This window comes from Perca flavescens, chromosome 16 (genome assembly GCF_004354835.1).
Source record: "Perca flavescens isolate YP-PL-M2 chromosome 16, PFLA_1.0, whole genome shotgun sequence".
Classification (NCBI taxonomy): domain Eukaryota; kingdom Metazoa; phylum Chordata; class Actinopteri; order Perciformes; family Percidae; genus Perca; species Perca flavescens.
The window spans coordinates 24,839,744-24,866,397 of NC_041346.1; the positions used below are offsets into that span (position 1 = coordinate 24,839,744).

At 41.6% G+C, this 26,654-nt stretch overlaps 1 protein-coding gene across 4 annotated transcripts in view; it reads right to left on the reverse strand.

Annotated features, from left to right (window-relative positions):
• Positions 1-2,047: 2,047 nt before the first annotated feature.
• arhgef28a (Rho guanine nucleotide exchange factor (GEF) 28a) overlaps positions 2,048-26,654 on the reverse strand; it is a 47,166-nt gene continuing 22,559 nt past the window's right edge. For 3 of the 4 annotated variants that reach the window (XM_028602283.1, XM_028602284.1, XM_028602282.1), the window contains exons 10-35: positions 25,890-26,005; positions 25,468-25,742; positions 24,550-24,724; positions 24,336-24,447; positions 23,614-23,700; positions 21,660-21,702; positions 18,755-18,878; positions 17,709-17,844; positions 17,344-17,399; positions 17,181-17,241; positions 16,895-17,015; positions 16,668-16,783; positions 15,317-15,457; positions 14,244-14,494; positions 14,010-14,135; positions 13,545-13,662; positions 13,154-13,408; positions 12,963-13,039; positions 12,645-12,821; positions 12,424-12,517; positions 12,102-12,287; positions 10,884-11,038; positions 10,080-10,127; positions 8,760-9,278; positions 6,137-6,422; positions 2,048-2,450 (exon numbers count right to left, since the gene is read on the reverse strand). In XM_028602283.1, the coding sequence (XP_028458084.1) occupies positions 2,278-2,450; positions 6,137-6,422; positions 8,760-9,278; positions 10,080-10,127; positions 10,884-11,038; positions 12,102-12,287; positions 12,424-12,517; positions 12,645-12,821; positions 12,963-13,039; positions 13,154-13,408; positions 13,545-13,662; positions 14,010-14,135; positions 14,244-14,494; positions 15,317-15,457; positions 16,668-16,783; positions 16,895-17,015; positions 17,181-17,241; positions 17,344-17,399; positions 17,709-17,844; positions 18,755-18,878; positions 21,660-21,702; positions 23,614-23,700; positions 24,336-24,447; positions 24,550-24,724; positions 25,468-25,742; positions 25,890-26,005 (4,028 nt within the window). In that variant the 3' untranslated portion in view covers positions 2,048-2,277. The remainder of the gene's footprint in view (positions 2,451-6,136; positions 6,423-8,759; positions 9,279-10,079; positions 10,128-10,883; positions 11,039-12,101; positions 12,288-12,423; positions 12,518-12,644; positions 12,822-12,962; positions 13,040-13,153; positions 13,409-13,544; positions 13,663-14,009; positions 14,136-14,243; positions 14,495-15,316; positions 15,458-16,667; positions 16,784-16,894; positions 17,016-17,180; positions 17,242-17,343; positions 17,400-17,708; positions 17,845-18,754; positions 18,879-21,659; positions 21,703-23,613; positions 23,701-24,335; positions 24,448-24,549; positions 24,725-25,467; positions 25,743-25,889; positions 26,006-26,654) is intronic. The other variant, XM_028602286.1, reaches the window with a different exon arrangement.

Genomic DNA, 26,654 nt, shown 5'->3' on the forward strand with positions numbered 1-26,654 from the left:
AACATCTGTTGACACTGTTGGAGCGATGCTTCACATTCAGACCAGGGCTATAAAACTGAAGTGATACTTGTACCCGAGCTGAACATTGTGTTTGTGTTTCAACCAGTCTGCTTTTTTACTGTATTGACACATTCACTGAGCCCCATTTACTGTATAGCGTAAGGAAAAACAAAGCATTGTTTCAAGTTCAGTAAAAGTAATTTTATCAATACAGCCATATCTGAGCACACAACACGGACGCATTAAAACACACCTGTTCACACAGGTACACTTCTATGTACAATACAACCCTTCACAAAGCACTGTAGAACTCTTTTCTACTGTAATAAATTAATAAACACACAAACATATATACATGGTACTAAGATCACATCAAAAATACTGCCACTGTATTATTGTCCCATTTAGAAACTACAAAAGTAATTCAATCAATTTAATCTTTTATAGTGTCTGCAAAAACATCAAGAGACACCTAAAGCATTGGCACAGGTACAAATGCCAATGAGAGATAATATGTAAATATATGTGTGTAAGTGAGTGTAATAGTTTAGCATTAAGCATGACAATATCAATAAGGCAACTTATTCCTATTGTTCTGGATGATTGCAAAGATTTTCAGGACATCTTCCACCCGTTACAGCTTGTATAAAGCAAAGATGGTAGTTTTGTAAAGTAATGACAGAAAAACAACAACAATAGATGAAGGGTCTACAGTCATGCTTGTAGCTCTGTAAGGCTGTACTAAGGCACAGTGGTGCTTTGGGCTAAATGCTAATAACAGCATGCTAACATGCACGCAATGTCAATGCTAACATGATTTGCATGTATAATGTTTACCATGGTCATCATCTTACTTTTAGACTGTTAGCATGCTATCATTTGCTAATTAGCACTAAGCACAAAGTACAGCCGAGTCTGATGGGAATGTTATTAGTGTTTCAGGTATTTGGTCATGAATCAAAGTATTAGATTAATTAAAGGTTTGACCTGAAGATGGTGGTATATGAAAAGTTTAGGGATCACCAAAGTTATTATGATTCATCCCGCGTGGGACATGACAAACCACAGATGTTAAACACACAGTAGTGATAAAGGAAAAGTCATGGAATCACTAAAATAATTAGGATTTATCCTGCAGGGACCATGAACGTCTGCACAAAATTTCATGGCAATGGACCAAAGTAGTAAACCGAGTGACCGGCATTACCTTTCCTAGAGCTATGCTGCTTGTGTGAATTAATAATTACAATGAAATAAATAAAGATGTAGTCAGAAATTTGTGATGACAATTGGAAAATAATTACATTAGTGCTTAAAATGGTTTGAACAAACATATTTTCCTTCTGTCCATCTTCCTGCACCACAACTTCCTTTCACTTTTTACAGGAACAGTTGTGCTCAAAACATGCTTTGTCAGGCTTTTGCGGTTGAATGTCTACACACTGATAAAATGGACGTATTTGCACAGATGCAACATCTATGCTTATTTCTCTTAACAAGAAAACATGCTATAGATAAAAAGAAATGAATGATGACTATAGGCAGCAGTCTAAAAAAAGTGTGATTGATGCTGTCGCACCTCATGTTTTAACTCTAGTGTTTTGTGCTTCACGTTACTGTATGTACATAAACAGAGCCTGTCTGATAAATGATAGAGGGGCAGTTTGCTCCATGGCAAGACAATCACCCACTAGAGAGATAAAGCCAGCTTATACTGGGTATACGCCTTTCCTCCTCTTTTGTGGTAAATTTAACAAATATGACGTTCAGGCAAGATATGTGGAACCTGAGAAAGGAAGGCAGCGAGGGAGGGTCAGTAAGAAGCAGAGATGAGGAAAAGTGTAGCTGCAGGGACCCAGTCAATAAAGAACAAACACACACACACACACACACACACACACACACACACACACACACACACACACACACACACACACACACACACACACACACACACACACACACACACACACACACACACACACACACACACACACACACACACACACACACACGAGCTAAGGTGCATGACACATGTGAGACTGAGTCTGAAACAACCTTCTTTATGTCTGTGTCTCTCTCCGTATTTCCAGTAAATTTACAATTACAAAAAGACCACAAAAATCTTTCAAATATATAAAAGAAAAACATGACAAAAGACTGTTAAAGAGAGAAATGCTTTCTGAAGCAAACCCTGGATCCAATTCTGACGCTTCATGAAATTTTTTTTTTTCCAAGTGCTGGGTTGGCTGTTTAGAGTCTGAAATCTATCAACATTCAGAGGTACACAATGGTTTCCTCACTGCCCTCCTCCGCTCCGCTCTCAGTCTCCAAGGAAACCAGTGCACGGAGGTCCAGCTGAGGGTCACTGGGATGTGGGAGCACCGGATATGGGTTAGCTCCACTTGCCGTTGATGACCAGGTCTCACTGATGTAGCTGTGACGGTCATCTGAGAGCGGGAAAAAAAAAACTATTATTACACTCTAGTATGTAGAAGAAATGCAGCTACTGATACTGATAATGCATTGACCAAATCAATCATTTACTAACCACTGATACATAATCATCAGGATGGGGGCATGTACCACTTGTTTAATGAGCTCAGTCTAATCATCAGTCTAACTCTTCTAATCACTAACCGCATATAGATACAACCACGGCTGCTGCAGCTCAGCCTCCTGCACCGGAGCATGAGACTGAGAATGAAAACAAAGACATTTTCAAGCTATCTATCATCCCCCCCTTCCACTTAGAGGTGTCACTTTTATCATTATCAACGTAATCCATCGTCATGGTTGGGATTCGATGACACCCGCCTCCTCATACTTGACGGTTAACAAGAAGAGAAAAATGAGGAAGGATAAAGAGATATCGTAGTGAGAGCAGCCTTCAAGCAGATAACAAGGATTCAAACCCTTGAGTTGGCAGACATATGGCCTGCTGAAGTGTTTTTGAGCGACATATTACATCCCCGGCTTCCGGGGTGATCTCTTCAAAAGGATCAATGGCATTATTATTATTTAATTACCGGTAAAGGAGATCTGAAAGAGAATGTGTTTTTTTTTTTTTTTTAACCGGTGGAATCTAGCGGAGAATGCGTGTGCTCTTACATTTGTGTGCGGATGGTGGGTGCTGTCTAGCATTTGGGCAGGTGCGCTGTCATGGTAACAGATGGCGTGAACTATAAATTGCCTCATTGTGTCCCTGTAGGAAAGTGTCTCTGTTTGATTAATTATATAAGAGCCTGTTGGAGTAGCTCTGTTAGCCACCATATAGGCCGTACCTCTGATAGATGAGATCATCAGTGTGCAGCCAGATGATAAAAAATGCTCAATACCTTCTTGGTCCATAAGATTTTAGTGTTATTAATGCAGACATAACGCAGACAGCAAATGTGTGCCATTTAAAGGATGCAGCAAAACATATCGGTGTGTTAGGGCAGCAAAACCTTTTGAGAAAATCTCAGTCTAGTATTGTAACCTGACTGGGCCAGTTGGCTCGGGTTGTTAGAATCTGGAAAATTGTGGGCTGCCAACATCATTAGATGCTCTGTAAAACACTGCTGTCAATGCAATCAATACAATGAACATACAGCACTAAAACATCCCCAGGCTGGGAGATTTCATTAAATGGTATCAACTATCAACCCTCTAGTGGTACAACAAAAGTTCTATTTCATTCTATTCCAGTCGTGATCTCAGTATTGATCGAAATAGTCATTAGTATCATTTAACCATTGCGGTGCAGCCCGATGCTTTGTTAGAAAGTCACAGATCAGGTTTATGCATCATGCCGCATATTTTACAAGGTGTGAATCGATCCACATATTGTAAAGAGCACCAGTTTCATCTCTCTATTCTTCCTCCGCCAACTCACCATGCTCTCACCCTTTGTGTGAAAAGGTGAACGACACAGACCTGACACGACTCATCAGAGGAGGTGTCATTTCAGGAAATTCCATTCAACTGGTTCTTCGAGATTACATTGTGCAGGAACAAATTATGAAAATCCACTGAACAAAAAAAGGGTGTGCATTTATATGCATGGTGTCCATGGTAAGAAATCTTCACATGCTCAGGTGAGGATGAGAATTGAGATCAAGTTTTGATCCATGTGACTGACAGCACAATGGAGAATTTGCATTTGAAAGAGATTCCTTTTTTTTCACATGATAGAAAAGAGATACCAGGTTCCTCCACATACCAGGCAGCACGTGATCCAGTATGACGAGGTCCTAAAATATGAGCTTGCACATAAAATACTGAAATGACTCCTTATAGAGGTATAACTCGGATGGGGCATTATGTAAAGATTAGGCAGCATTATTCAGTGTCTAAGAGTATTTCATTGTAGGCCCTCTTGGGATCCACTAAGGAATGCATTGTGGGTAAGCTAGATATCAGCTGGAATGCACCCTGCGTTGTCGATGGCAACAAAGTATTCACCCCAGGCTTGTTAACAAGTGACCCAGGTTTCATTGGGGCTTGTGTGTGCTCAATAACGAGGAAAGGTTAGTAAGCTGATCAATGAGGACGAGACCGTGCTGCCTGCTATTGCTGGTAAACAATACCGGAAACTCTCCATGCACGTAACACGGACCCCATCGTTTACAAGGGCTGAGGAACAAGACACATGTGACCCTCCCTCCCCCCCCGCCTGCCATGAATATAAAAATGAGCGTGTGCATGAATGGATTAGGAACAGGGATGGGCACATGGGAATATGTAGCCGACAGCTCGCGAGTGAAACGCAGATTAATGCGTGTCTGCATCTCTCATTTTCCTCCTCGCACCTCCTCCCCCCCTTCTCCCGGTGCGATGACAAGTCATGCGGTAATGAGTTCTGTAAAGATTTTTTTTTTTTTTTAGATCGATGTCCCAATCAGTCCGCCATCGCCTGTGAACTGTGATTCACATGCTGTTGTCTGCCCTGCCAGTCAATAGATAGTGGAACCATTGATTTTCTTCCTCTTGCTGGTGAGCCCCCGTCGCTGCTGCTGCTGGTGCAGGTGGAGGTGGTGGAGTCACTGATTAACTGAGCAGAAGGACAGAAAAGGCCTCACCAGAGACAGAGCGTGTGTGTACAATGCGCTCTCACATACATGAGGCGGAGGGTTTGTTTACATTCTCACGGGAAGCAGATTTCTCCTTTATGTTGAGCAGCAGAGACAGAATGATAACGGCCCACTGCTGTCCAATACCAGAGGCACCAATGTGTGTAATGTCACAGCATTAGCACTACGATACAGGATATTAAACATAACCAGTAATGAAAAATGTGTAATTGAGCTATTTGATGCATTCATTAGTGAATTTTTCTACGCCAACTTACTTCCCTTCACAGATGGTATTTGAAAGCAAAAAAAAAAAAAAAAAATGCTTTGAAAAATCTGTTCTCCCTCATTAATATGTAAATTAATGTAGTTATGTTCTCAAAAATCTAATGAGCTCATTTAGTTTCTATCTTTTATTGCTCTAAAAGTTATTGTGTCTACAGTAGAGCGGCAACAATTCAATCAAACGAGTCGTCAGAAATACTTTGTGATAATCAATTACATTTTTTTTCAAGTAAAAATATTGTCTATGACTTTATATATTTGCCAATTTTCTTCGTTCAAACGAGGGAAAAGAACGCTATTTTTATATAGTTTTTATTAATGCCTTATTTTGTCGTAACACCGGAAAAGCCTGTATTAGTGAGTATGCAGGTAAAAGGTAGCAGGAGATGTCTTGTATTTTATTATTTTTTGTTGTATTTTAGAAGTGTAGTTATGGCTGATACTGTGGCAGGGCCATCACAGAAAAGAAGGAAATTAAAGCTATAGTGCGTAGTTTCCCTCGCCCCCATGAGGAATTCTAAGTAATGACATCAAAACTGTTGGAGCATCCACATGATACAAGCCTTCCGTGATCGCGCACCGGCCCCAAACACAAACTCTTAGTCGTTAGTTACAGCCCTTCTATACACCAGAAAGACAAAACACATATATATTAGATGAAACCATCCCACACTGCATGTATTATAGTGCCAGAAAACAAAAAAATATAGTAATATATCCCCATGAGCTAGGCACCATTCGATTTGTGTTTTTTAAACCTTGTCTCTATGACAGATTATAAAACCCTATCTTCTTACCACTGGGTGTTTGCTGCAGCCCCAGCCTCCCTGCAGGGCTGCACAGGTATCCTGTGCCCATCACCCATCCCTGGGAGTCGGAGTGTGGTCTGTGGGGAGCCTTAGCAATGGAGACATGTCTGCTGTTGGATCTTGCCAGCAGGGTGTTGAGACAATTGTGTGCGTTGGGGTCATTTCGTTTGTGGTGGACGTGGCGATTGTTGACGCTGGTGTTGGCGAACGCAGCCTCGTTCACAAACACGGAGCCGTTACCGGCGTGGTCTCTGGACTGACTTGGTGTCGAGTCCTGGGGGAGAGAGAGCAAATGGCACGGTCCAGTTCAGCAACAGAGCTGAAAGGTGAAAATCAAGAACACTGTGAACAGACATTCAGAAGGAGATTATTGCCTAGGCTTCTTTTTTTTTTTTTTGATGATGATTTTTTTTTTTTTGGCCTTGGGGCCACTCAACCAGGTGAGCTATCCAGGCGCGAGCTTCTTAAGCAAGAATGGACGGAGACGATTAGATAGTTTCTACACCTATGAAACCATTTAACAATGCATTGATGCATTTGCATTAGAGATCAGGAAATACATTTTAAAACTGAACGTGCAAAACCTAGGAAAGGCTTTGTTAACAGACTTTAATAGTTAATAGAGCTTTAGATCAATTTCTGTGAAACTGATCAAAAAGAATTACAAGGCTGACTCAACCAAAATCAATTTCCCACTCACCTCGAGTGATATCTGATATAATAGAAATAACTTTGATTTCATTTGCCCAGGTTTTGAGATATCCGTCTCTAAGATTTCAGCTCGCCAATACAATGGAAGTGAAAATAATTCATTTCTGATGCTCACAGCATTGTAAAATTCCTAAGTCTGGATAATATACAGACTTCACTGTGAGGCATTTTTGTACAGACTATTTATTTGGTGGAAAGCGGTTGCCATACCTGTGTGTTCTGCGGATTGTCCTCAGTAATGAAGATGCTATTTATGAAAAGCCACTCTGCTGCAGAATCTTTCTAAATGTCACTGCTTTGAGCACCACAAACGAATCACCATTGTATTGGCGTAGAGGCAAACCTCTCAGAGATGGATAACTCAAACCCTGGCGAAATAGAACAAAAAATGCATGACTAGATACTAGGGGTGTTGCAATTAATCACTGCATCGCAATACTGAACTGGACGATTCTGCATCGATGCAGCGACAGACCATAATCAATTATTCCCTACTGATGTGGTTTGTTGATTTTCCGGTCGCTGCTTCTTCTTTTTTTTGCCTTTTGTGTGCTGTTTTCGGACTCTGCTACATTCAGGAAGTGTCTTTTTTAAGAGCGGATACAAAAAAATGGGAGTTTGTCGATGAAAACCATGTGTAGCAATATATAATGATATTGAGGAGGTGATCGTGATATTAAAATCGATATGAATCGTTGACAGGATAATCATAATCAAATCGTGAGACCAGTGAACATTCACACCCCTACTAGATACATCTAGAGCTACAGTAAGTGGACTAAACGGTGAGTCACTTGAAAGGTATCACTGCTGCAGCCCCTCCTCCTGTCCTCTCCTAATTTGCCCTCTCTCCTGTCCCATCTTCACATCACAGCCTTTCCTCTACGGTGCCAAGGCAGCACAGCTAATTAGAAACCACCTGAGAGCTGGTGTGTTTGTGTGTGCGCGTCATTCGATCTGTCTCTGACCCTGTGAACTGCCGCCTCTGGCTAAAACATTAGCAGAGGAAAACATAAGGACCTCCACTGCCTCCACACGCTTTTGTCAGTCCACTGTTGTCAATGCAGCCTCCACACTGACTAAAATAGATGAATGGGAATAAATAAGTCCGCAAAAAAAAAAAAAAAAAAAAAAAAAAAAAAAGCCAGGAGAGCCTCATCGCATCCAGCCTGTAAAAAGCTCACGGTGGTGTGTAAATTAATGAGGGAGGGAAGGAATAATTTAACACGAGTGTGCTTATTTGTCTGTCCATTCAAGTGCTCTCTGTGTGTGTCTTTTGAGCAGTCACACCTGCTGAACTGAGCAGCACAAAGCAGCACCCAGCAGAGGCTCACACACATGCATGTGCTATATTAGTTTCCCCACTGCTGCTTGTCCATGTGAGGTACATTGAGTCTTAAAGGGCACGGAGAACAGTGCACCCTTTATCCTCCATGCCTTCCAGCTGCGGGGGACATTTCACTGTAGTGCTTTTCAAACAAAGTGTCGATAATTTAAGTCCTTTCGCGCGCGATTGATTGGTTGGTTTCTTGGGCTGCGCGCCTCTGGTTTTAATTATTTTGTCGGCGCTTTTATTTGTAAAGGTTTAATTATCATCAATCATTCAGTGTTTATTGGTGAGTGGAGCTGCCAGAGCACTAAGACAAATGATGCTGAAATTGCTCTCATTATCACAGGTCGTATATCAAGAGAGGATTGAGCTGCACTGTGTAAATAAGTGAACCGGCGTAACTCAGGCCGATGGCTGTCTGAGAAAAGCATCTCATTAATGGCTTGTGCCAAAGAAATACTCCATAAACACTACACTTCATCTCACACTTGTGTCAGGGTCGGGAACTTTAGTCAGGAGCATTACTGAGCCCTTCGATTAACGCCTCGGAATAACTCGTAACAACCGTACCTGCTGCCCATCTAGAGGGATGACCATGGGAGGAATCACAGTGGGCAGACTACTCTGCCGGCTGTGTCTCCAGGTCTGGAGCAGCTTTTGCTGGCTCTCCAGACGCTCGCGCTCCCTCTCCACGTTTCTCTGGCCCTCCCTGAGCCGCTCCAGGCTCTGCTGGTACTCCTCCAGCTGCTCGTCCAACTCGTCCCTCTCGCGCCTCAGCCTCTCCGTCTCCAGGTGGCACTGCCTCTCCCTCTCCTCCAGCCTGCTCTCCTGCTGCCCCTGCTGGCTCTCCCTGGCCTGGCACTCCCTCTCCCAGCGCTCCTTCTCTTGGCGCAGTCGGTTCTGGAGCCGCTGAGCCGCCGCCACCTCCTCCTTCCGCTTCTCCAGGTTACGCTGCTTCTCCTGTTCTTGTAGGGTGTTGCCCCGGATGCTCGGAAGGTGCGGCCGCTGGGCGCGGGGGGAAGGACGCCCAGTCTCTTGGAGGAGCAGCCTCTGGACCTCATAGCAGCTGTCCTGGATGGTCACTGCGGCCTGGGGGGGGGGGGGGACAAAAAAGGGCAAAGGCACAAAGATGGCTTCATTGAAATGCAAAGGCTCAACCACTACTTTAACCACATGTGCGTCCTTACAACAGGTGAAACAGGTGATTTGAATGGAGAAAAAAAAAAATATGATCAGGCTCTACTGGGTGCCCTAACTTTGTATGTGTTAAGACAACAGCATCTCTTCACATGGTGAAAATACACTGCCTGTACTGGTAGAACTGTGGTTTCCAGGTTCATATGCAAGAAGGAATGCAGAACTTTGAATATGAAAATGTCATTGAAATCAACACCTTAAAAACTAACATAGATGGGCAAGAGTGCACGCGCACACATCCCCTTATGCAAATACATACACACAACCTCTCAAGCACAAATTCACATTTTATACTTAACAGCAGTGTGTGTGTGTGTGTGTGTGTGTGTGTGTGTGTGTGTGTGTGTGTGTGTGTGTGTGTGTGTGTGTGTGTGTGTGTGTGTGTGTGTGGTAAAACAAAAGACCCTCTCATGTCTCTCCGCAGTAAAAAGATCAGTAGGATTCTGGCTCCTGCAGCTCGCTACCTTTGGCTTCAAACAGCGTTGGTTCTGTTTACTGGAGCTGGAGTGTGCAGGCATATTTAAGCCTTTTATCTTGACTGAGCATAACAATAACATAACATGTATATGTTCTCGGTGAGAACAGAAGAGGTTTGTCTGTTGGCTGACTTGCTGATTGGATAAAAATAAAGATGAGGACTGTGAGCAGGATAAAAAAGTAGCAGGTGTACCGTATACTGAATAATGCGCTCACCTGCACACTGTAGAGTAACTTGGTCAGGCTTTGGACACTTTGAGCAACCTGTTAAAAGGACAACATCAACACACAACATGCAGGTTACCGTGCTGCGTTTTGATTTTGAGGGTTTTAAATATATCACACTTTTCTGCTAAATAACACACATCTACTCACAGAGAAGTCTAAACATTTTCCTCCCATGTTACGCTAATGGGGAGTCAAAATTTAAAACTGCATTCATGCAACATTTGCGCCCCCTTGAGGCTGCATGGTGTCCTATCACGCTGTTTAGGGTTAAATTAACACACTGCAGTCGATAATAAAATTATTCTTTCCTATCGGAGTCATTTACCTCACAGGTCAGAAAAAGCTGCAAACGGTAGCAAAACTGTTGCATGGTAATTGTAATAAGTCTCCATATCCATTTTTAATGGCACATTACCTTTGGGAACTAAATGGACTTCTTCCTTTATTATGAGCTTATCAATGATTCAACACATTAAGACTGAAATGGTATTCCACTAGACTGTACTGAATTATTAAAACAACTGTTGGCAATCTTGAGCCACACAGCTGTGAAAAACTGAGAGGCAGTGAGGTTCACATGCAGGCTGTAAGAGACTATAATGACCCATAATACCTCTGCATTACCGCTGTACCGCCACCATCACAACTACAGTTATAGGAAAAACAATACATCATATTGCTCCATCAACATTTAACGCCTCTTACATTTCAAAATCTTTATTTATACCATGGGGGTCGTACAAGAAAAGCTAAGAGCTACATACATGTATTATAGCAGAAATTGCGCTGTACCTTGAAGTCGATGTCATTCGTGTCTGAGAGCCAGTATGAGGGGGGCTCTACAAGCGTAGCAGGGCTGACAGGAAACACAGAGTCGGTGTCAGAGTCCGGGCTGGGGCTCGGTGGAGAACAGGCCTTGGATGACAGCGTGGCTTTCAGGTTCTCAGCTGGGAATCAAGAACAACAACAACAACACGTGTAAAACTAAGAGTTCTGCTTAATCAATTAAAACCGTTAAATATGAGACTGAGAGTTCTGTTGGATGAACACACCGGTAATACCGTATTTTGTGACTCAAGGGGTTCTCAGGGACAAAACAAATGATGGAGGCAGTGTGGTAATAACATGTTTTATATAGTATGGGCTTTTTCCTTGATTTCTTTTCATGCTGGCATGGGATTGCAGAAGAGATCATGAAAATATTTGGAACAGAAGTTGATTGCTCTTTTGTTACATTATACCTGGTCCAAGTCCCAGATACATTTATACCACAGGATGAATATCTCTTTAAACCTTAGACCTTTATCGTAAGATAACTACCCAAACAATATATGAAATACTGGGGAAAACAATGTACTATATGTAAATATATGCCAATAAGATGTATCCCTTGAATGTGTAATTAAAAGACCCAGTTCCTTTTACAGTGGTATTGTGGTACCCATGCTAACCCAATCATGTAGCTAGAAGACTTCAATACAAATAATGTTTAAAAAAAAATTCCATTTTAATAAAACAATTATATGAATTTCTTTATTAAAACGGAAATATGTTTTGCATTACCTTTTAATTCTTTACTACAATTAACTTTAACCCCCAATATTTTGATTTCATAAGCAGCACATAAACATTTCATAATGGGCTTACATAAACTAGCTTATATAACTATAGCTGCTCCTGTGGATACGCAAGTGATGGCTGGTGTAAAAAAAACAACTGAAAATGAATGACAATACAGTAAAACACAGTTGTGCTAATAGAAAATATGACTTCATACTGTAGATTATATTACTGTACATTAATAATGTCCTTATATCTGCTTACAACTACATTATAGTGGGTTATAAACCATTTATCAAATGTTTGTATATTGCTTTTAAATGCAAAATGAGGGGTTAAAGTAAAGTGTATCTAATATTTTTTCATTCGGTGTTGTCAAAAAACAAGCAGCCGTGTACTGTATATGTCTTTGTTTGTTCCTGCAGGGTACAGTATATGTCAATGTCTCACCCTCTTGCACAGCTGCAGCCAGCAACACGGCAGCCTGGGGCAGCTCCTCGGAGTGCGGCTGGACGAGCAGTCGCGGTTGGACCAGCGAGGCTTCGTTCCTCCCACTCAGAGCAGCGAGCTCTGCGTAGACCTGCAGCTTCTCCTCCAGGCTGGAGCAGATCCGCTGGTCCTGGCTCAGCAGATTCTCTGATACACAAGTTCATCGGGTTCACAGATAAAGTGTTGTGAAATGTTAACTCAGGGGTAAAAAAAATATATATATATTCAAGCCGGCGAAGAAAACGATATAGCAAATAAATGATGCCACAGGTTTCACAAATACCTTGTAGCTTATTGATCTTCTGAATGCGCGCCTCGGCAGCTCGCTTCTCCTCTTCAGATTCACTTGTGTATTCTTCTTCTTCCTCCGGACAGCTGAGCAGAGAAATCAATAACGGAGGTTTCACAAATGGTGGAATCTGAATGTGTAGTTCTTATTACGCTCCTTTTTCTCAGTTCTCACACACACACACACACACACACACACACACACACACACACCACCTCTACAGCCTCTCTAATGAGCCTCATCCAGGTGTTCCGTTCCTCTTTGGATGATGTGTGGACCTCGTACATTTCTGGCCCGGCGGCTGACGCGCTGATCAAAAACATCCCCCTCTCTTCGTTTGCTACTTCTCGCACTATTAACTTCTGCAGTGCGATGACTGGAGGCTTCTGATCCTGAAGCACATTAAAAATGGTGATGTGATGATGGCCAAAAGATGAAATAGAACAGGTAATAGGGTGTAAACAGAGAGACACAGCTGAATACCCTTACAGCTACTGTAGGTATTGGTCTCTTCAAATTAATTGTGTGCGTACCACTGTGGCAAAGGTAAACTTCTGGTCTTTTTCTTGCAGAAAGATGAGTGCATCTGTGAGAAGGAGAGCCAGGACATCTATGGAAGTGAGGATAAGGAGGAAAAAACCAGTCACGTCATCAGCCTTAATCATTTATTCACACGATGCAAAATGAACATATCCATCGACAAAACAACACACGCCTGTGTCACCTTTGAGTCGACCGGTGGCAGTCTTCCACAGAAGCAGGCCCTGGTGTTTGAGCGTTTGTCCCGGCCCCATCATGTCCTGCTTGCGGAAGGTATGGCCGTTCTTCAGCTTGGCTGCGCTGCGGTTCTCCATGCGGTTCCACACTTCCTGTAACCTCTGATGCCGCTCGTATTCGCTGACGCTGAGGTCCACGGCTGCTATCACCTCTCGAATCTGAGCCAGTGCTTTCGAAAGGTCTGCATGCTCCTCGGTTTCCTCTGAGGAAAAAGAAAACATGAAGACCCAATGAGATATCTTGTGTTACTTGCGTATATTTTCAAACTGAAACATTGTGTTTTGTGCTTTTGTTGACCATGTGAGCATGCAGCCAGCAGAGGGCAGTAGATCACTAACCTTGAGTATATTTTAGGATCCTCTCCAAGAGCACTGGGTACTTGGTAATCCTTTGGGTTACCAGCAAGATGCACTCTGGGATCTCCCTCCGTCTCACCAAAGAATTATTACCTTGTTGCTTGAAAAGAAAATAGCATCAAGAGTTATACTACGTCTCCCTGAGCAGAGCAGTGATGCTTTTATTTTGGGATTAGTTCAACAGAAGTTACAAGTCAAGTCAAGTTAACTTTATTGTCAATTCTGCAATATGTGCCAGACATACGGCGCAATTGAAAATTTGGTTCTCTCCGACCCACGGTGCAACAAGGACACGTACAACAAGTATAATATAAAAGATAAGAAATATATACAAATAAAGATAAAAAAAGATAAGTAATATGTACAAATAAGATAAAGAAAGATAAGTAATATATACAATACAGTAAGAAATTCTAAATAGACACTTGCTCTGGGAAGGTTAAGTACCTTAACAAAGTTCTGAAATCTCTTGTTATGCTGCTGGAGCTCTTTGAAAAAGCTGACCGCTTCGTTGTGGCGACTGCAGAACTCTCCGTACACCTGCTTCATTTTCTCGCTATTCTCATCTGAAAACTGCAGAGAAATAAAAACACATCCAATGATTCACACACACACACACACACTCATTTGGTTTCCATGCATTACACCAAAGAGAAAGGTAGCCACTGAAAAGCAGCCAACCTGTTGGAGCAAGACGTCTCCTATTCGCTGGATGAGGTAATTGCTGTGTCCCTGGGGTTGGGCGGAGCTGTGTCGCCGATCTTTCATGGCGACGAAGAAGGCGTGGTGGAAGAGAAGCAGCTGGTCCAGACAGGGGAAGACCCGCTCCACCGCTTCTGCATCTAGCTGCACTTCCTCCCTCATGCCTCGCCGGAAAACCTCGGCCATGATGTTTAGCGTCTGTAGGTGGTGAAGCTCGGTCTGCATCAGCTCTGAGGTTCAACACGTAGACAATCAATACGATACGACACAACTTTGTTGTCAGTTCACGCCGAAATTTATTTTGCGTTCTCGAGCAGCTCCGCTCAAAAGAGAAAAAGAAAAATACACACAGATCTAGACAACAATTACACACATGTAGTACAAAGATAAAGATATATCATTAGCCATGGCAAACATCTTTCATGATATCCTCGGATCTAGATCTTAGATGGACCATCGGCTAAAAATAATAAAGGCCATTGTTGCTGAGTGACGTTTCACCGGAAGTGGAGGGGCCGATTTCCTGTCAAATTCGAACGGTTGTCATGACGCTGTGCACAGAGCGTAAAGGCAGCAAACTGATTTTGGTTTAGCAACAGGATAGACTGGCGTACAAAAGAGTTCCTAAACCTGTTGTATCTAAACGAAGGGACTCTAAATCGCCCGTTAGAAGGCAAAAGTTGGTATTCATAATTTTAAACGTGCATGGAGTCAGAAGAGATGCTTTTAGCGAGTCTGAGCATGCTCTTTTTGTGGATTGTTAGAACGGCGTGTGCAACAGGTTGACCATTGACCTTAGCGCAAACTTTGAGTAGATTGTATAATTTAGCAGATAGGCTGCTGAGCCAGGCTGTGCTGCAGTACAGCATGACACTGTGAATCACCCGAGTTCTAAAAGTCGAAGAGCGTGTATTATATCATGCCAGAAATCGGTTACCCAATTAAATAAAACAACTGTATGCAATTACAGCAATTTTATATATGAAACACGGACACTGGCAGGAAATGACACATTCCAGTTATTTTCTTTTACAACTCTGACATCTGCTTACCATAGATAACATCCTGCCTCTTGACGGCTCGTTTGTCCTGCTTCTTGCAGAACTTGTGCTCCACAGTCAGACTCCACGACTCAGCCTCGTAATCCACAGCATCGGCCGAGATGTCACTGTGGATGCACGCGTCCACGCAGTCTATCAATAGAGAGAGGTATAACATCAATTTCTCTTATCCAAACTGCCAGGATTCGGTTTCATTCATTAGTGTTCCCAATATTTACTTATTAGAAAGAGAGAGGGCTCCTTTTTTCATGATCAACAAATAAACGAGATTTACACATGTGTATGATGATTTAAGGGACATTGTCCCCCTCCACACACAAATATGTAGCAACCAATTTGAACAACTGTAAAATAATTTTACAGATAAATACAAATACTCACAAATGCAATTGCATATTTGCATATTTGAAGCTGCCTATTTGTTTTTCAATGTTTTCCTTACTTACAATACCTAGAGGGACTGTGATGCATAGTCAGCAGCTCATTTGCATTTTGTTCTTCTGTTTCTATTACTGGATGATTTTCCGAGCTGGGTTGGTTGCAAGAGGACTTTGTAAAGTACCCTGGTTGGCATCTTCTCACAGCAGGAAACACAACAACGTGCACACTTGCACTCTTGTACTTTTGTACTTGTGTACTTGTCTGAATTTCCATTTCCTTGTTCTTGCTCTCTTATGTATTGTGTTGTTGATGTTGGCTTTTTGTATTCTGTTTTGATGTGAACCCTGGCTGCAAAACAAATTCCCCCCAGTGGGACGATAAAGATGACTTGAACCTTGAAGGTTTGGATGCATGAGGACAATGATTTCATGTACGGTATCTAGGGCTGTCAAAATGAACGCGTTATTAACGCGTAAGTCTATATCGACGTCGTTTAATTATCCGGGATTGTTTAGGTGCCGCTGGAAATTCCGCCGGATGGCCCTTGTTCTGGCCAGATGTCCTTCACCTTCTGCTTCCTTTGGGTTGGCAATTTAAACTCCGGTGGATTTCTGAGGACTGTGGTTAAATACATTTATATAGATGAAAAAAAGGGTCTTTTGAATGGCAAGTTGAGTTTCAAAGCCAAGCCAAGTCAAGACTAAAGTTATTTGCATGTACTGTCAATGTGAATGGAGTTACCAACGGAGTAGTCGAGTCTGAAATACCACATGAGCATTAAAAACTCGAAAAAATATCCCTTTTAAAGTACATTTGGAACGGATACAAAAATGTGTGATTAATTGCGAGGTAACTAGGACACTCGTGCGATTAATTGCGAACAAACTTTTTAATCAATTGACAGCCCTAATGGTAACCAATCTGCACTTTCTTTTTTAGGTATTTTTTTTGTTTTCCACACCTTCTCCGAAGGATGAGTCAGTGGAAGTTGAGGACACTGGAGTCGGCAGGAGCTCTTCTGATCGGCTGGTCACCTTCCAGGCATCAGACTCTTTCTCTGAACTCTCACTGAGCTGACTGTTACACAAAGAAAAAGAAAAATTGTGGGTAAGACAACCAATATTACCTACACAATTTAACCAATCTACCCAAATAATTGTAATTCATAAAGTCTGAGAGCTTTATAACCTGTCACTGTTTGGGAAAGCCCCAGAGAGTAGGCACGGCTGGGTCGCAGGGTCTTTCATGAGCGGTAGAGAGGTAGAGATGGGGACAACACACTGAGGAGGACTGTCTCTCACTGTGAAATCTGTGGGCAGAGCAAACCGAATGAACACCTATCATCCCCCAGAATCAAACGGTGCAGACAGGAAATTGTATGTCCAACATAGTTAAAAGAGCCCGACACCTAAATTGCTGGTGACTTGGACAGCAAAATTGCTGGTGACTATTGACCCTTGTGTTGTAAACTCACTCTGTGGGAGGGATGCTGTCCTGGTTTTCACCATGGTAACGGCATATTTATCCTGAAGTTTCTAAGTAATACAAATGAAAGAGGCTAGTTACAGCATATAGACAACTGACACAAAGACAGGCACCAATAGAATTGTATTCCAAAATTTCAAAACAATACTCACTTTCAAACATGGGGGGACAGATTCCTGACAGCCCTTATGGACGATAGTAGTGCAACCTGGGGGCAATATATATATATATGTTTTACAGGTTTTACATACTGAATATAGTATATTAATTATATAATGTGTGCAAAAATAAATAATTTACAGCATTACTAATAATTAGTAAACATTTTTAATTATGTAATTGTTTTTTACCAGTAAAATAACAATTAACTAAAAGATTAATTCACTTTTCATTTACCATCTGTTGTGCTCTATAAATAAACTTGACCATCTGTTATTGATGGTTATTATAAAGTGTTACCGTGTTGTTGTTTGTTGCTAAAATATATAATATTCCTTAGAATTAGGATTTTACTTACTGGAGCAATGCAGCAGGTCTTTTCCAGATGCCGGTTTCTCACACACCACGCACACAGTGGGGCCCAAACAGGACCCTGTGTTAAACCGATGTCCATTCAACTGCCTATCCTTGGCCTCTCTGTCCTTCCCCTTTGCCTTGGAAAACCATGCCGGAGACATAAGCGTAAACATGGCTATACAGACAGAGACGAAACGTAACAGCTACAGCTAAGAACTCTGAGCAAAGCAGGCCTCAATTCATATCTCTCTAAACCAGGGTGAGTTTCTATTTGCAGAGTAAACTCTCCCACATGGAAGAAGATATCTGAGCCTGGCAGGAATCCCCGCCTTTTTCCCAAGCCGTAACAATGTCCACGAGAAGGAAATGGAGTGTAGCATAAACAACAGATGCAGGTCGGGGACGGCTTCCAGTCTCCGTGCTGACTCAACAACAGGGGATTAATCATTAAAAGGAAACCATGTTTGGTCGGTCACTCTTCTGACCTTCAGTCATTCCCAAAAACATTTCCTGGTTGCGTCTCCCAGAGAGTCACATATTCCATACCCGAGTCTAGAACTGGGATTTTTTTTAAATGTAAAATACCATTAATACTTCTACAAGGATAAATAGACCTTTTTCATTTGTCATAGTAGGAAAAGCACAGGTGTATTCAAAACCATTACTGATGGCTGCATTCCACTTAGGAGAGGTCCTGGTATTGTGCATGCTGACTCACTAAAACAGCTTACTGGGACACTTGATGGAACTGAGCCATCGGTAAGGTTATCAATTTCAGCTGTGCTTTTCCTACTATGACAAGTCAACATGTCTGCTGTGAAAAAGGTCCACACTGATATTGAATCAGCCAGTGCTACATACACACCTGCAGCTATGGAGCATTGAAAATCATTTGTATTTTTAAACTATTAAACAAAGCTGAGAGCCTAATGTAGCATGCAAAGCTGGCTTGTGTGAATGTACAGTTTAAGTTGCATTCCTTATATTCTATAATCTTTGTTATATCTGATGTGTGTCACAGCAGAGCCGTGGACTGTTTGGGTTTACCTTGGTCTTGTTGCGCGTGCTGGACATCCTGCTCTTGAGAAAACTGAAGGTGCGAATGACTTTGTACTTCTCTGACTCCACCTTTGTCGGGATGTTGTATTTATCCAACTCCTCCTCTTCAATTCTGAGGAAGAAAAATGAAAATAATGTCAGCGAAATTTGGTCTATAACTTACAACACTAAAGAAAAGTTTGTTTGCAGCCGTGTGTTAGTTGGTAAAGCCACACCATCCTGATTTTCTTCTTGCGGAGTCTACAGGACAACACAAGTGGTATGGTGGGTTAGTGTAGGTGCAGGCAGAGAGTCCATCTGAGAAGATGTACTGCTGTTTATTACTATATGCTTACAGTACACACGCATAGAACTGGTTCATGACTAGGGATGTTGTTAGGTTAAACTGCAACTTGCTGCCATGCATCTGATATTGCACTGCATGTAGTTCCTGGTGAAATAAATGTTTGAGAAAGCAATAATAATAAAATGCTAATAACAATAATTTGTTAGTTACTTAAATGTGGCAACAAATGAGTGTTTATTCTCTGCAACTCTGTGCTGTGAAAATAAATGAAAATTAGTAGAATTGTTAGAGGCTGGATACATGCAAAACAACAATGACAGACTGTTGGTGCATATTGTTAAATGGCAGTAACAACTTAATTATTGTTCTGCTGTAAGGGAGAGCAGAGGAGAGACAAAGTGTTGAGGTTGAAGTGAGAAAAAAAAAAAAAAAAAGAGTTGAGAGGAAACAAGGAGAGGATATGAAAAAGGAGAGGAGATGAAACAAGGAGAGGACATTAAACAAGGAGAGGAGAGGAAACAAAGAGGGGAGATGCAACAGGGAGAGAGGAGACAAGGTTGTGGTTTGTTGTCCATTGGTGCGTACATGCTACAGTATAAGTCTTGGTTAGGGTTAGTTTGTTTAAGCCGGACAGTTAAGGATGCTAGAGCAGTCCAACAGGGGTCAACCCCCGCCCCTCACATACTCTTTGAGGAACTCAGACAGTGTAAGATGTTGGAGGGACTCTGCCAGCTCCATGCTGTCCTCATCATCATCAGCAGATTGGGCTCGCTTACGGAACCTAATCTCCCTGTAAAGAACAGCGCACAAACACGGACACACACTGACGTTTACTGATGAGAAGCCACAGTGTAGAGCTGGGCCATATGGAGAAAATCTAATATCACAATATGTTTGACCAAATACATCATGTCAATACTGCGGCGATATCGTAGGGTTGACCATTGGTGCTTTCACCAAATATTAACACAATGACAATTTTGATAAATAATCACCAATAATGTGGATACAAAGACTAAGTGGGTAAATCCATTTCATAATCATCTGTATATTCATCTATCATATATATAATCCCCACCTGTAAATACAAGAGGGGTTTATAGTGTATATAGGTACTTTCTATTTCCCATTTTATTCTTTGTGTGTTTTTCTATCCTATTTATATTGAAGGTGTATTTTTATTATATGTTGTGCTGCATTGAGCTGCTGTGACAACAGAATTTCCCCAATGTGGGATCAATAAATTCGGTTATCGTAAAGGCAAATGATAAAAGAACTAGTAAGTGTGGTCAAATTACATCACTTAACTGTAATGCAGCCTTTACAAACAGGAAAAGACAACACTTGTGTCATATCACGATATCCAAAATGTAAGACGATATCTAGCTTCATGTATCAATGTCGATATAATATCGATATATTGCCCAGGCCTATCACAAAGGCCAAGGAGACATGCTAAAATTAAAGATCCAAATCTGTTTTTTACAGCTTGTTATACCACCTTTTAGCCCTGATTATGTTTGGTATCTTCCACTAGGTGGAGCTGCTGGTGTGGCAGTTCAGTAAGAGTATTATTTATATATAAAGTGGCAGAGGAAATATCAGTCGGCATCAGTGAAAAAAAGTTATTGGAACAGAAAGAAGAAAAGCAGTTCTTTCTTTTAATCAGGTCCCCCACCCCTTGAACAGACGGAGACCATATAAAGCAGCACTGTCACTTTTTTGTCAATTTATACTACACTATACAGGGCCGGAAGTAGCTCAGGGACACACTGATATCTGTACGTCATTGCCTCTGTTGCCACTAGAAAAAGAAACAGACAGAATCAAAACACCAGCACTGCTTCACAAGGACAAAATAGCTTCCTAAAAGATGGCAGCAAACTTCACAGAGTGCCTGCTGTCACCAAGCAACTTAGTCGTCAAGGTTACCCAAATATGTTGCTCCCGGCACTGGAGGATTACATATTTGTTAAAACCTACTGTCATTTTAATTAAGAGTGAAAGCCCCAATGTGAGAGGACAGAGAAACACTGAAACTCAAGAGACAGATTAAAGGCATCTGGAATACAATGTTATCCAAATACTGTAAGACCTAATAAGATAAGAGATAGTTATAACACACACCACTGCATTCTCTATAGTAAGGTTGGCTGGTCCTCTCTTTCCTTGATGCGCAATTACCACTGGCACTTGTTTGTTTTAAAGCCATTAGTGGTAAACTTCCTCTCTAGAGCTCCTCCCCAGATCCAACAACTGGCTCACTCTTTAGGGTTCCTTGTACACGCTCAGATCTTGGTAAAACAACCTTTTTCTTCAATGCCCCTAGCACATGGAACGCTCTGCAACAAACTCTGAGGTTAGAGGTTCTCCCATCTGCTACTGTTTTTAAAACAGTTGGTGTTTGATCTCCGCTCTTTAAATTGCAACTGTTTTTAGTTTTGCTTATATTAATTTGTCATTGCAACGTTTTTTTTGTGTACGACTCTTGATGTAAATTTGTCGTCAGTGAAAATGAGGGAAACCTCAATGCCCTTCGAGCATGAATAAAGGTTGAATAAAAAGACAAATTAGCAAAACAAGCAATTAAAAGTAAAGCATAAATACCTGTTTTCATGGGACTGCTCTGATATACTGGATGCTCTTTGCTCTGTGAACATAAACGATGAGGAGAAGCTGTTGAACTAATTGTTCAAGAACCTTACAACACATTCAAAACACACACTCCCACCCCCCCTCCTGAGATAAAGCCAGGTAGCAGAACAAAAGAATGGGGGAACACAATTAGGAAGCTTTGTTATTAACTTCACACGGTTACAGAGTGAATATTTGATCATGCCTGTCAGGTTTCATTTACATGCCAGAGCAGCTGTTCATATTTAAGCATCTGAATAAAACCACATATGCAAAGTAACAGATGATCAGCAGGTGCGTAACCAAGACAGAACAATACATATGGAAACTGTAGCGCAGACAGACACAAAGTGCTGACCCCTCAGAGACACCTCGTATCTCTCACAAAGCAATCAGCTGTCTTTTCATTTCATCACAGCCATTCAGATTACAACAAGGATGCATCATGATTAGGAAAGGCAAACACAGACAAACGCATGCCGAGGTTATTACAGCTGATTCTAATCAACTTTTTTGACTTTGATTATTGTTTCAATTCCCCTTACTTATTCCAACTCGTTTTTACTTGTAGTTCAGTTTCCACAGTTTTGTATGCCTCAGCATGAGCATTTAAGAAGATGAAGGAAATAATAATTCCACAGTCAGCAAGGAAAATCATTTCTTTTCAAATAATGTTGGATACATGCTGAACTTGGAAAGCATCTGGCAGGATGACAGGATTAAAACCAAACTTCAGAAACATGTTTCTGTTGTGGCAGTTATATTTGAACCAGTTTTAGTTCATTTTTAAAGATGCAAAATTGTTTTTCGGCCACTGAGGAGCAGTGGAAAGGAGCTGTAAACACAACAGTGACGTGCTATCCATTACGTTGAGTTGATATGGTTGCTTATTGCTTATTTACACATTCAGCAGTTACAGCAACATTAGCATTCATTGGAGTCATGTTTCTGGCCACATGAAAAATGTAAATATTCACTCTCATTTTAGCTCTATTTTGGTCTGCACCACTTCCTAAAGAAAACAATCTGGCATTTTCGCTACTAAATGCTCCACTATGTTCACTAGCTAGTTGCTGCCTTTGTCCATCTGCTGGTGCTAGGCAGCTAGCACACGTTTGGTTTATCAGAGCTTTTCCGGTGAAAACAGCTACCTGCGTTTGAAAACGACGGCGATGAGAGCGGCGATAATTAACCAAAACCTAAATTTGGGGGTTAGTGAAACCAAAGCAATGAGCTAAAACATGCTACAAATCTCTGTAGAGCTGAGGGGAACATCAGGTGTTTTTGTCTTTGAAACAAGTCAAATATTTTAAAACTTTAATGATCAGCAGTTTAATCAGCGTACAGTAATAACCAGAGATGTTCCGATACCGATACCAGTTCCGAAAAGCCTCCGATACTGCCTATCGTGTTGGTATCGGTATCTGCAAGTACTGGAGTTTATGTACCGATCCGATACCACGTAAAAAAGGAAATCTACGTACTTTAAAAGTAGTGTATTTATGTTTTTTTCCGTTATGACTGACCGTCAAACTGGATAATAAATGAAAGTTAATCTGCGTTTATGGTTTATGGTCTGTGTTTGTTCATATTTCACAAAGAGTTTAATAACAATGACAGCAATCATATCCCATCCATACAGGGATAGTAGTATACAGCTGTTAAAACATAATAAAATATGTATTTTTTCAACACACTGGTATCGGATTGGTACTCGGTATCGGCCGATATGCAAGTTCAGGTAACGTAATCAGGAAGGGAAAAATGGAATCGGAACATCTCTAGTAATAACCCCCCCAATAACACACACACACACACACACACACACACACACACACACACACACATAAGCACTGACACTGACAGCGGCATGCTGGCCATGCTGGGCCTTAGCGCAGTGTGACGGCTGCAGGTGTTCAGTACTTACTACCAGGGTGGAGAAGAGACAGAGATTTAGACAGAGAGAGGGCCTGAAGGAGAGATCGGCTGTGGCTGACATTGTGGAGTACGGCATCTACAGGGCACAGTGGACAGAGGGCTGCTCACACATCAACTACAGACGGTGAAACTACCACCAGTCACTACTGTACAGTCAACTCCGGAATCAGAGCTCATGAATCACTATTTCTTGCAGTGGTGTAGGCTCATTGTGAATATTTGAAGACAAATATTGTTAAATGAGTATTTCAACCTTTTGGGAAATATGGTTATGTGCTTTCTTACCCAGAGTTGAAGATGAAGATTAATACCACTGTCATGTCTGTCTGTTGTGGGGGTATTAAGACTCAAAACTGCTTCCAGTCTTTATCCTAAGCTAAGCTGTCGCTTCACATTCAACGGACAGACAAGAGAGTATTATTGATCTTCTTATCTAACTGCTGGCAAAGAAAGGGAACAGGCGTGTTTCCCAAAATGACTAACTATCGCTTTAAGCACATTCATTTGTTGGGAGTTGACTGCACTTTATATTAGTAGTGAGACTACAGTTGACAGGTGGTTTAAAATGAACAGAAAGTAAAAAGTCAGCTCTTGCACCAACCATTAGTGACACACCAAACAAGTGAAGTTAGTTCATGGAAACATAGTTAGTCATGTTTAAGGCTAAATATCTAACTATGTGAGGGAGTAAACAGTCCCAGTGTTACTGACCAGGGCTGATATCTGATGTGCTGTTGTCCCGGGGAAAACGAGCAGGACGGAAGCTGATTTTGGGGGAAGAGTAGGAATACGAACGCAGCCGAATCCCCTGGTCACCCAATTCCTAGACAAGTAACAAAAACATCAGACTTCAAAACTTGTTCTGAAATAAGGAGAAGTGGAAATATCTGATGAAAGTGGTTGAGAGCCTGAGATGGTATTTTACTTTTGTGGCGGGTTCACATGCTGAGGCAGATTGGCTGCGAGTGCACGTGAGGTCAGGGGAGGGACGAAGGATTTCCCTTTTGTCTTCACTTTTCTCAACATCTGACGAGAGCGGGGAAAGCGGAGACTTTGGCTCAGGGCTGTCCTCTTCACTGTCCACTTCCAGAGCCACCAGACTGGAGCAAAGCATTACCAGTTACACACAGGAGAACAATGCCTTGTGATTGGAGAAAAGCATCTACTTGTTCGGCATGTCGCTATACTGCACTACAAAAGCAAATGACCTTAAGTGGCTAGAGTGTGGAACTGGGAAATTTTTTTTAAGTTGTCCAGCCAAATGAATTCTAGGTAGGACACTGGAAATCTGGCAATTAGATGTTTTAGTAGTATCTTGAGCTCAAACTTTGACTCAAGACTTTTGACTTTTGGATTCTATTTTGAAGTTACTGTACTTTGCCTTTGTATTGTCTGCAAAACGTGAGAAGTCACCCCAAGGCAAAAAGAAAATAACTTCCACATTATCAATATTTGGTCGCTGATCACCATTTACAAAATCCTTATAGTAACACCTGTATAAAATCTAGTGATCATGGCATATATTTCTGATGATTTACAATTACTTATAGCCATCAACTAATTGCTATCCTGTACCCTAACTCAATTTGAGCATTCAAAACAAAGTCAAAGAGCGGTGTTACGGTGTTCTGCCTTGGTTTCTCCTGGGCTTTTGGAAGTTACTGTTAAGACAACCCATTATTTTCTCAAAAAAGAAAAAAAAGAAAAAAAGAAAAAAAACTAAAATTGACTCAAGATACTTATCCACATAATAAAGGATGTCTTGAATGTCCCAAAAATATCATAAACTCATTTTTGACCAAAAACAAAGTCATGGCCTTTTGCCTTTGCACAGGCACCATACCTGAGGTCGCAGGTGTCCATGGGCGGACTTTCTCTCGCATCGGTCGGCTCAGAGGAGGCGGGGCGGCTCAGCCTGGCGAGTGCCTGGCCAGCGGGTGAGAGTGGGGGAGAGCAGGGTATAGAGGCAGTGTAGAAATCGTCTGAATAGGGAGGAGGAGTGTCAGTGGCTAGCAGCAGGAGATCGTCTGACTCCACCGCGTCCCATAACCCGCTGTCTGTCCCTGTGCTGTCCCTGGTCACTTCACGGACGCTACACTTGATGTCGTCATCTTCTTCCTAAGGTAAAAACACAAGACAGGAGAACAAAAGTGCAAAAGAAAGAAGCAATGTGTTTTTAAAAAGTAGTTAAAAAAAAAAGAAAGTAGCAAAGTAGAAGAGCTGAAATGATGAATGTGGGCTTAAAGAGAGCGGGTGATGTCTGACCTGTGTCTGATGTGTGAAGGTCTGATCGCTGCTGTTGATCATGGAGAGCAGAGGGTCTGTAGCACGCTGCGGCGACTGGCTCTGGACTCCACCAGACTGCATGGGATGCCCATTTACTGTGATAAACACACGGCACAAACCCCAGTGTAGCTTTAGTATAGTTTATAATCATTCAAACAGACTACTTCTCTTTGTCTCCCCTCCCTTTTCCCAGTTAAGATAAACTACTCTACAGTAATGCACTGTACAAGATGTCTACTAGGAATGTGTTTTTATCCTGCTGAATGATTTACTGTCACAGAACACAGCGAGAAGTCACTTTTCATTGCCAATATTCATCCCAACGTCAGTTAAATGTCTGGTCCGATCCAGAGAGCAGCTCTCAGAGGAACGAGAGTTAACCGGATGTCTTAACCAGACAACAAAAACAACAATTTAAACAAAAAAAAACCTCCAGAAGATATGCCAGAAAAGAGAAAATAAGTTACCAAACATATGGTATATAATCGGACAGTTAGGTCGCGTATTCTTCCGTGATCTTTCTGTTCTGCTTCCTTCTCGTGACGTGGGATCATTGTATAATATATTTATATTGATTTTTCATCGCTTAAATGTCAAGACTTAGAGAAAAGAAAGGAAAATGGGATGAGACACTGCATACCTACTCCCTGTTTGACCTTTAAAGGTTTGTTTTCATAAAACCTCAACATACCAACCTAACAGGTTTTCTTTTGTAAAACCTCTCTTTCTTTTCCGGGAATAAAA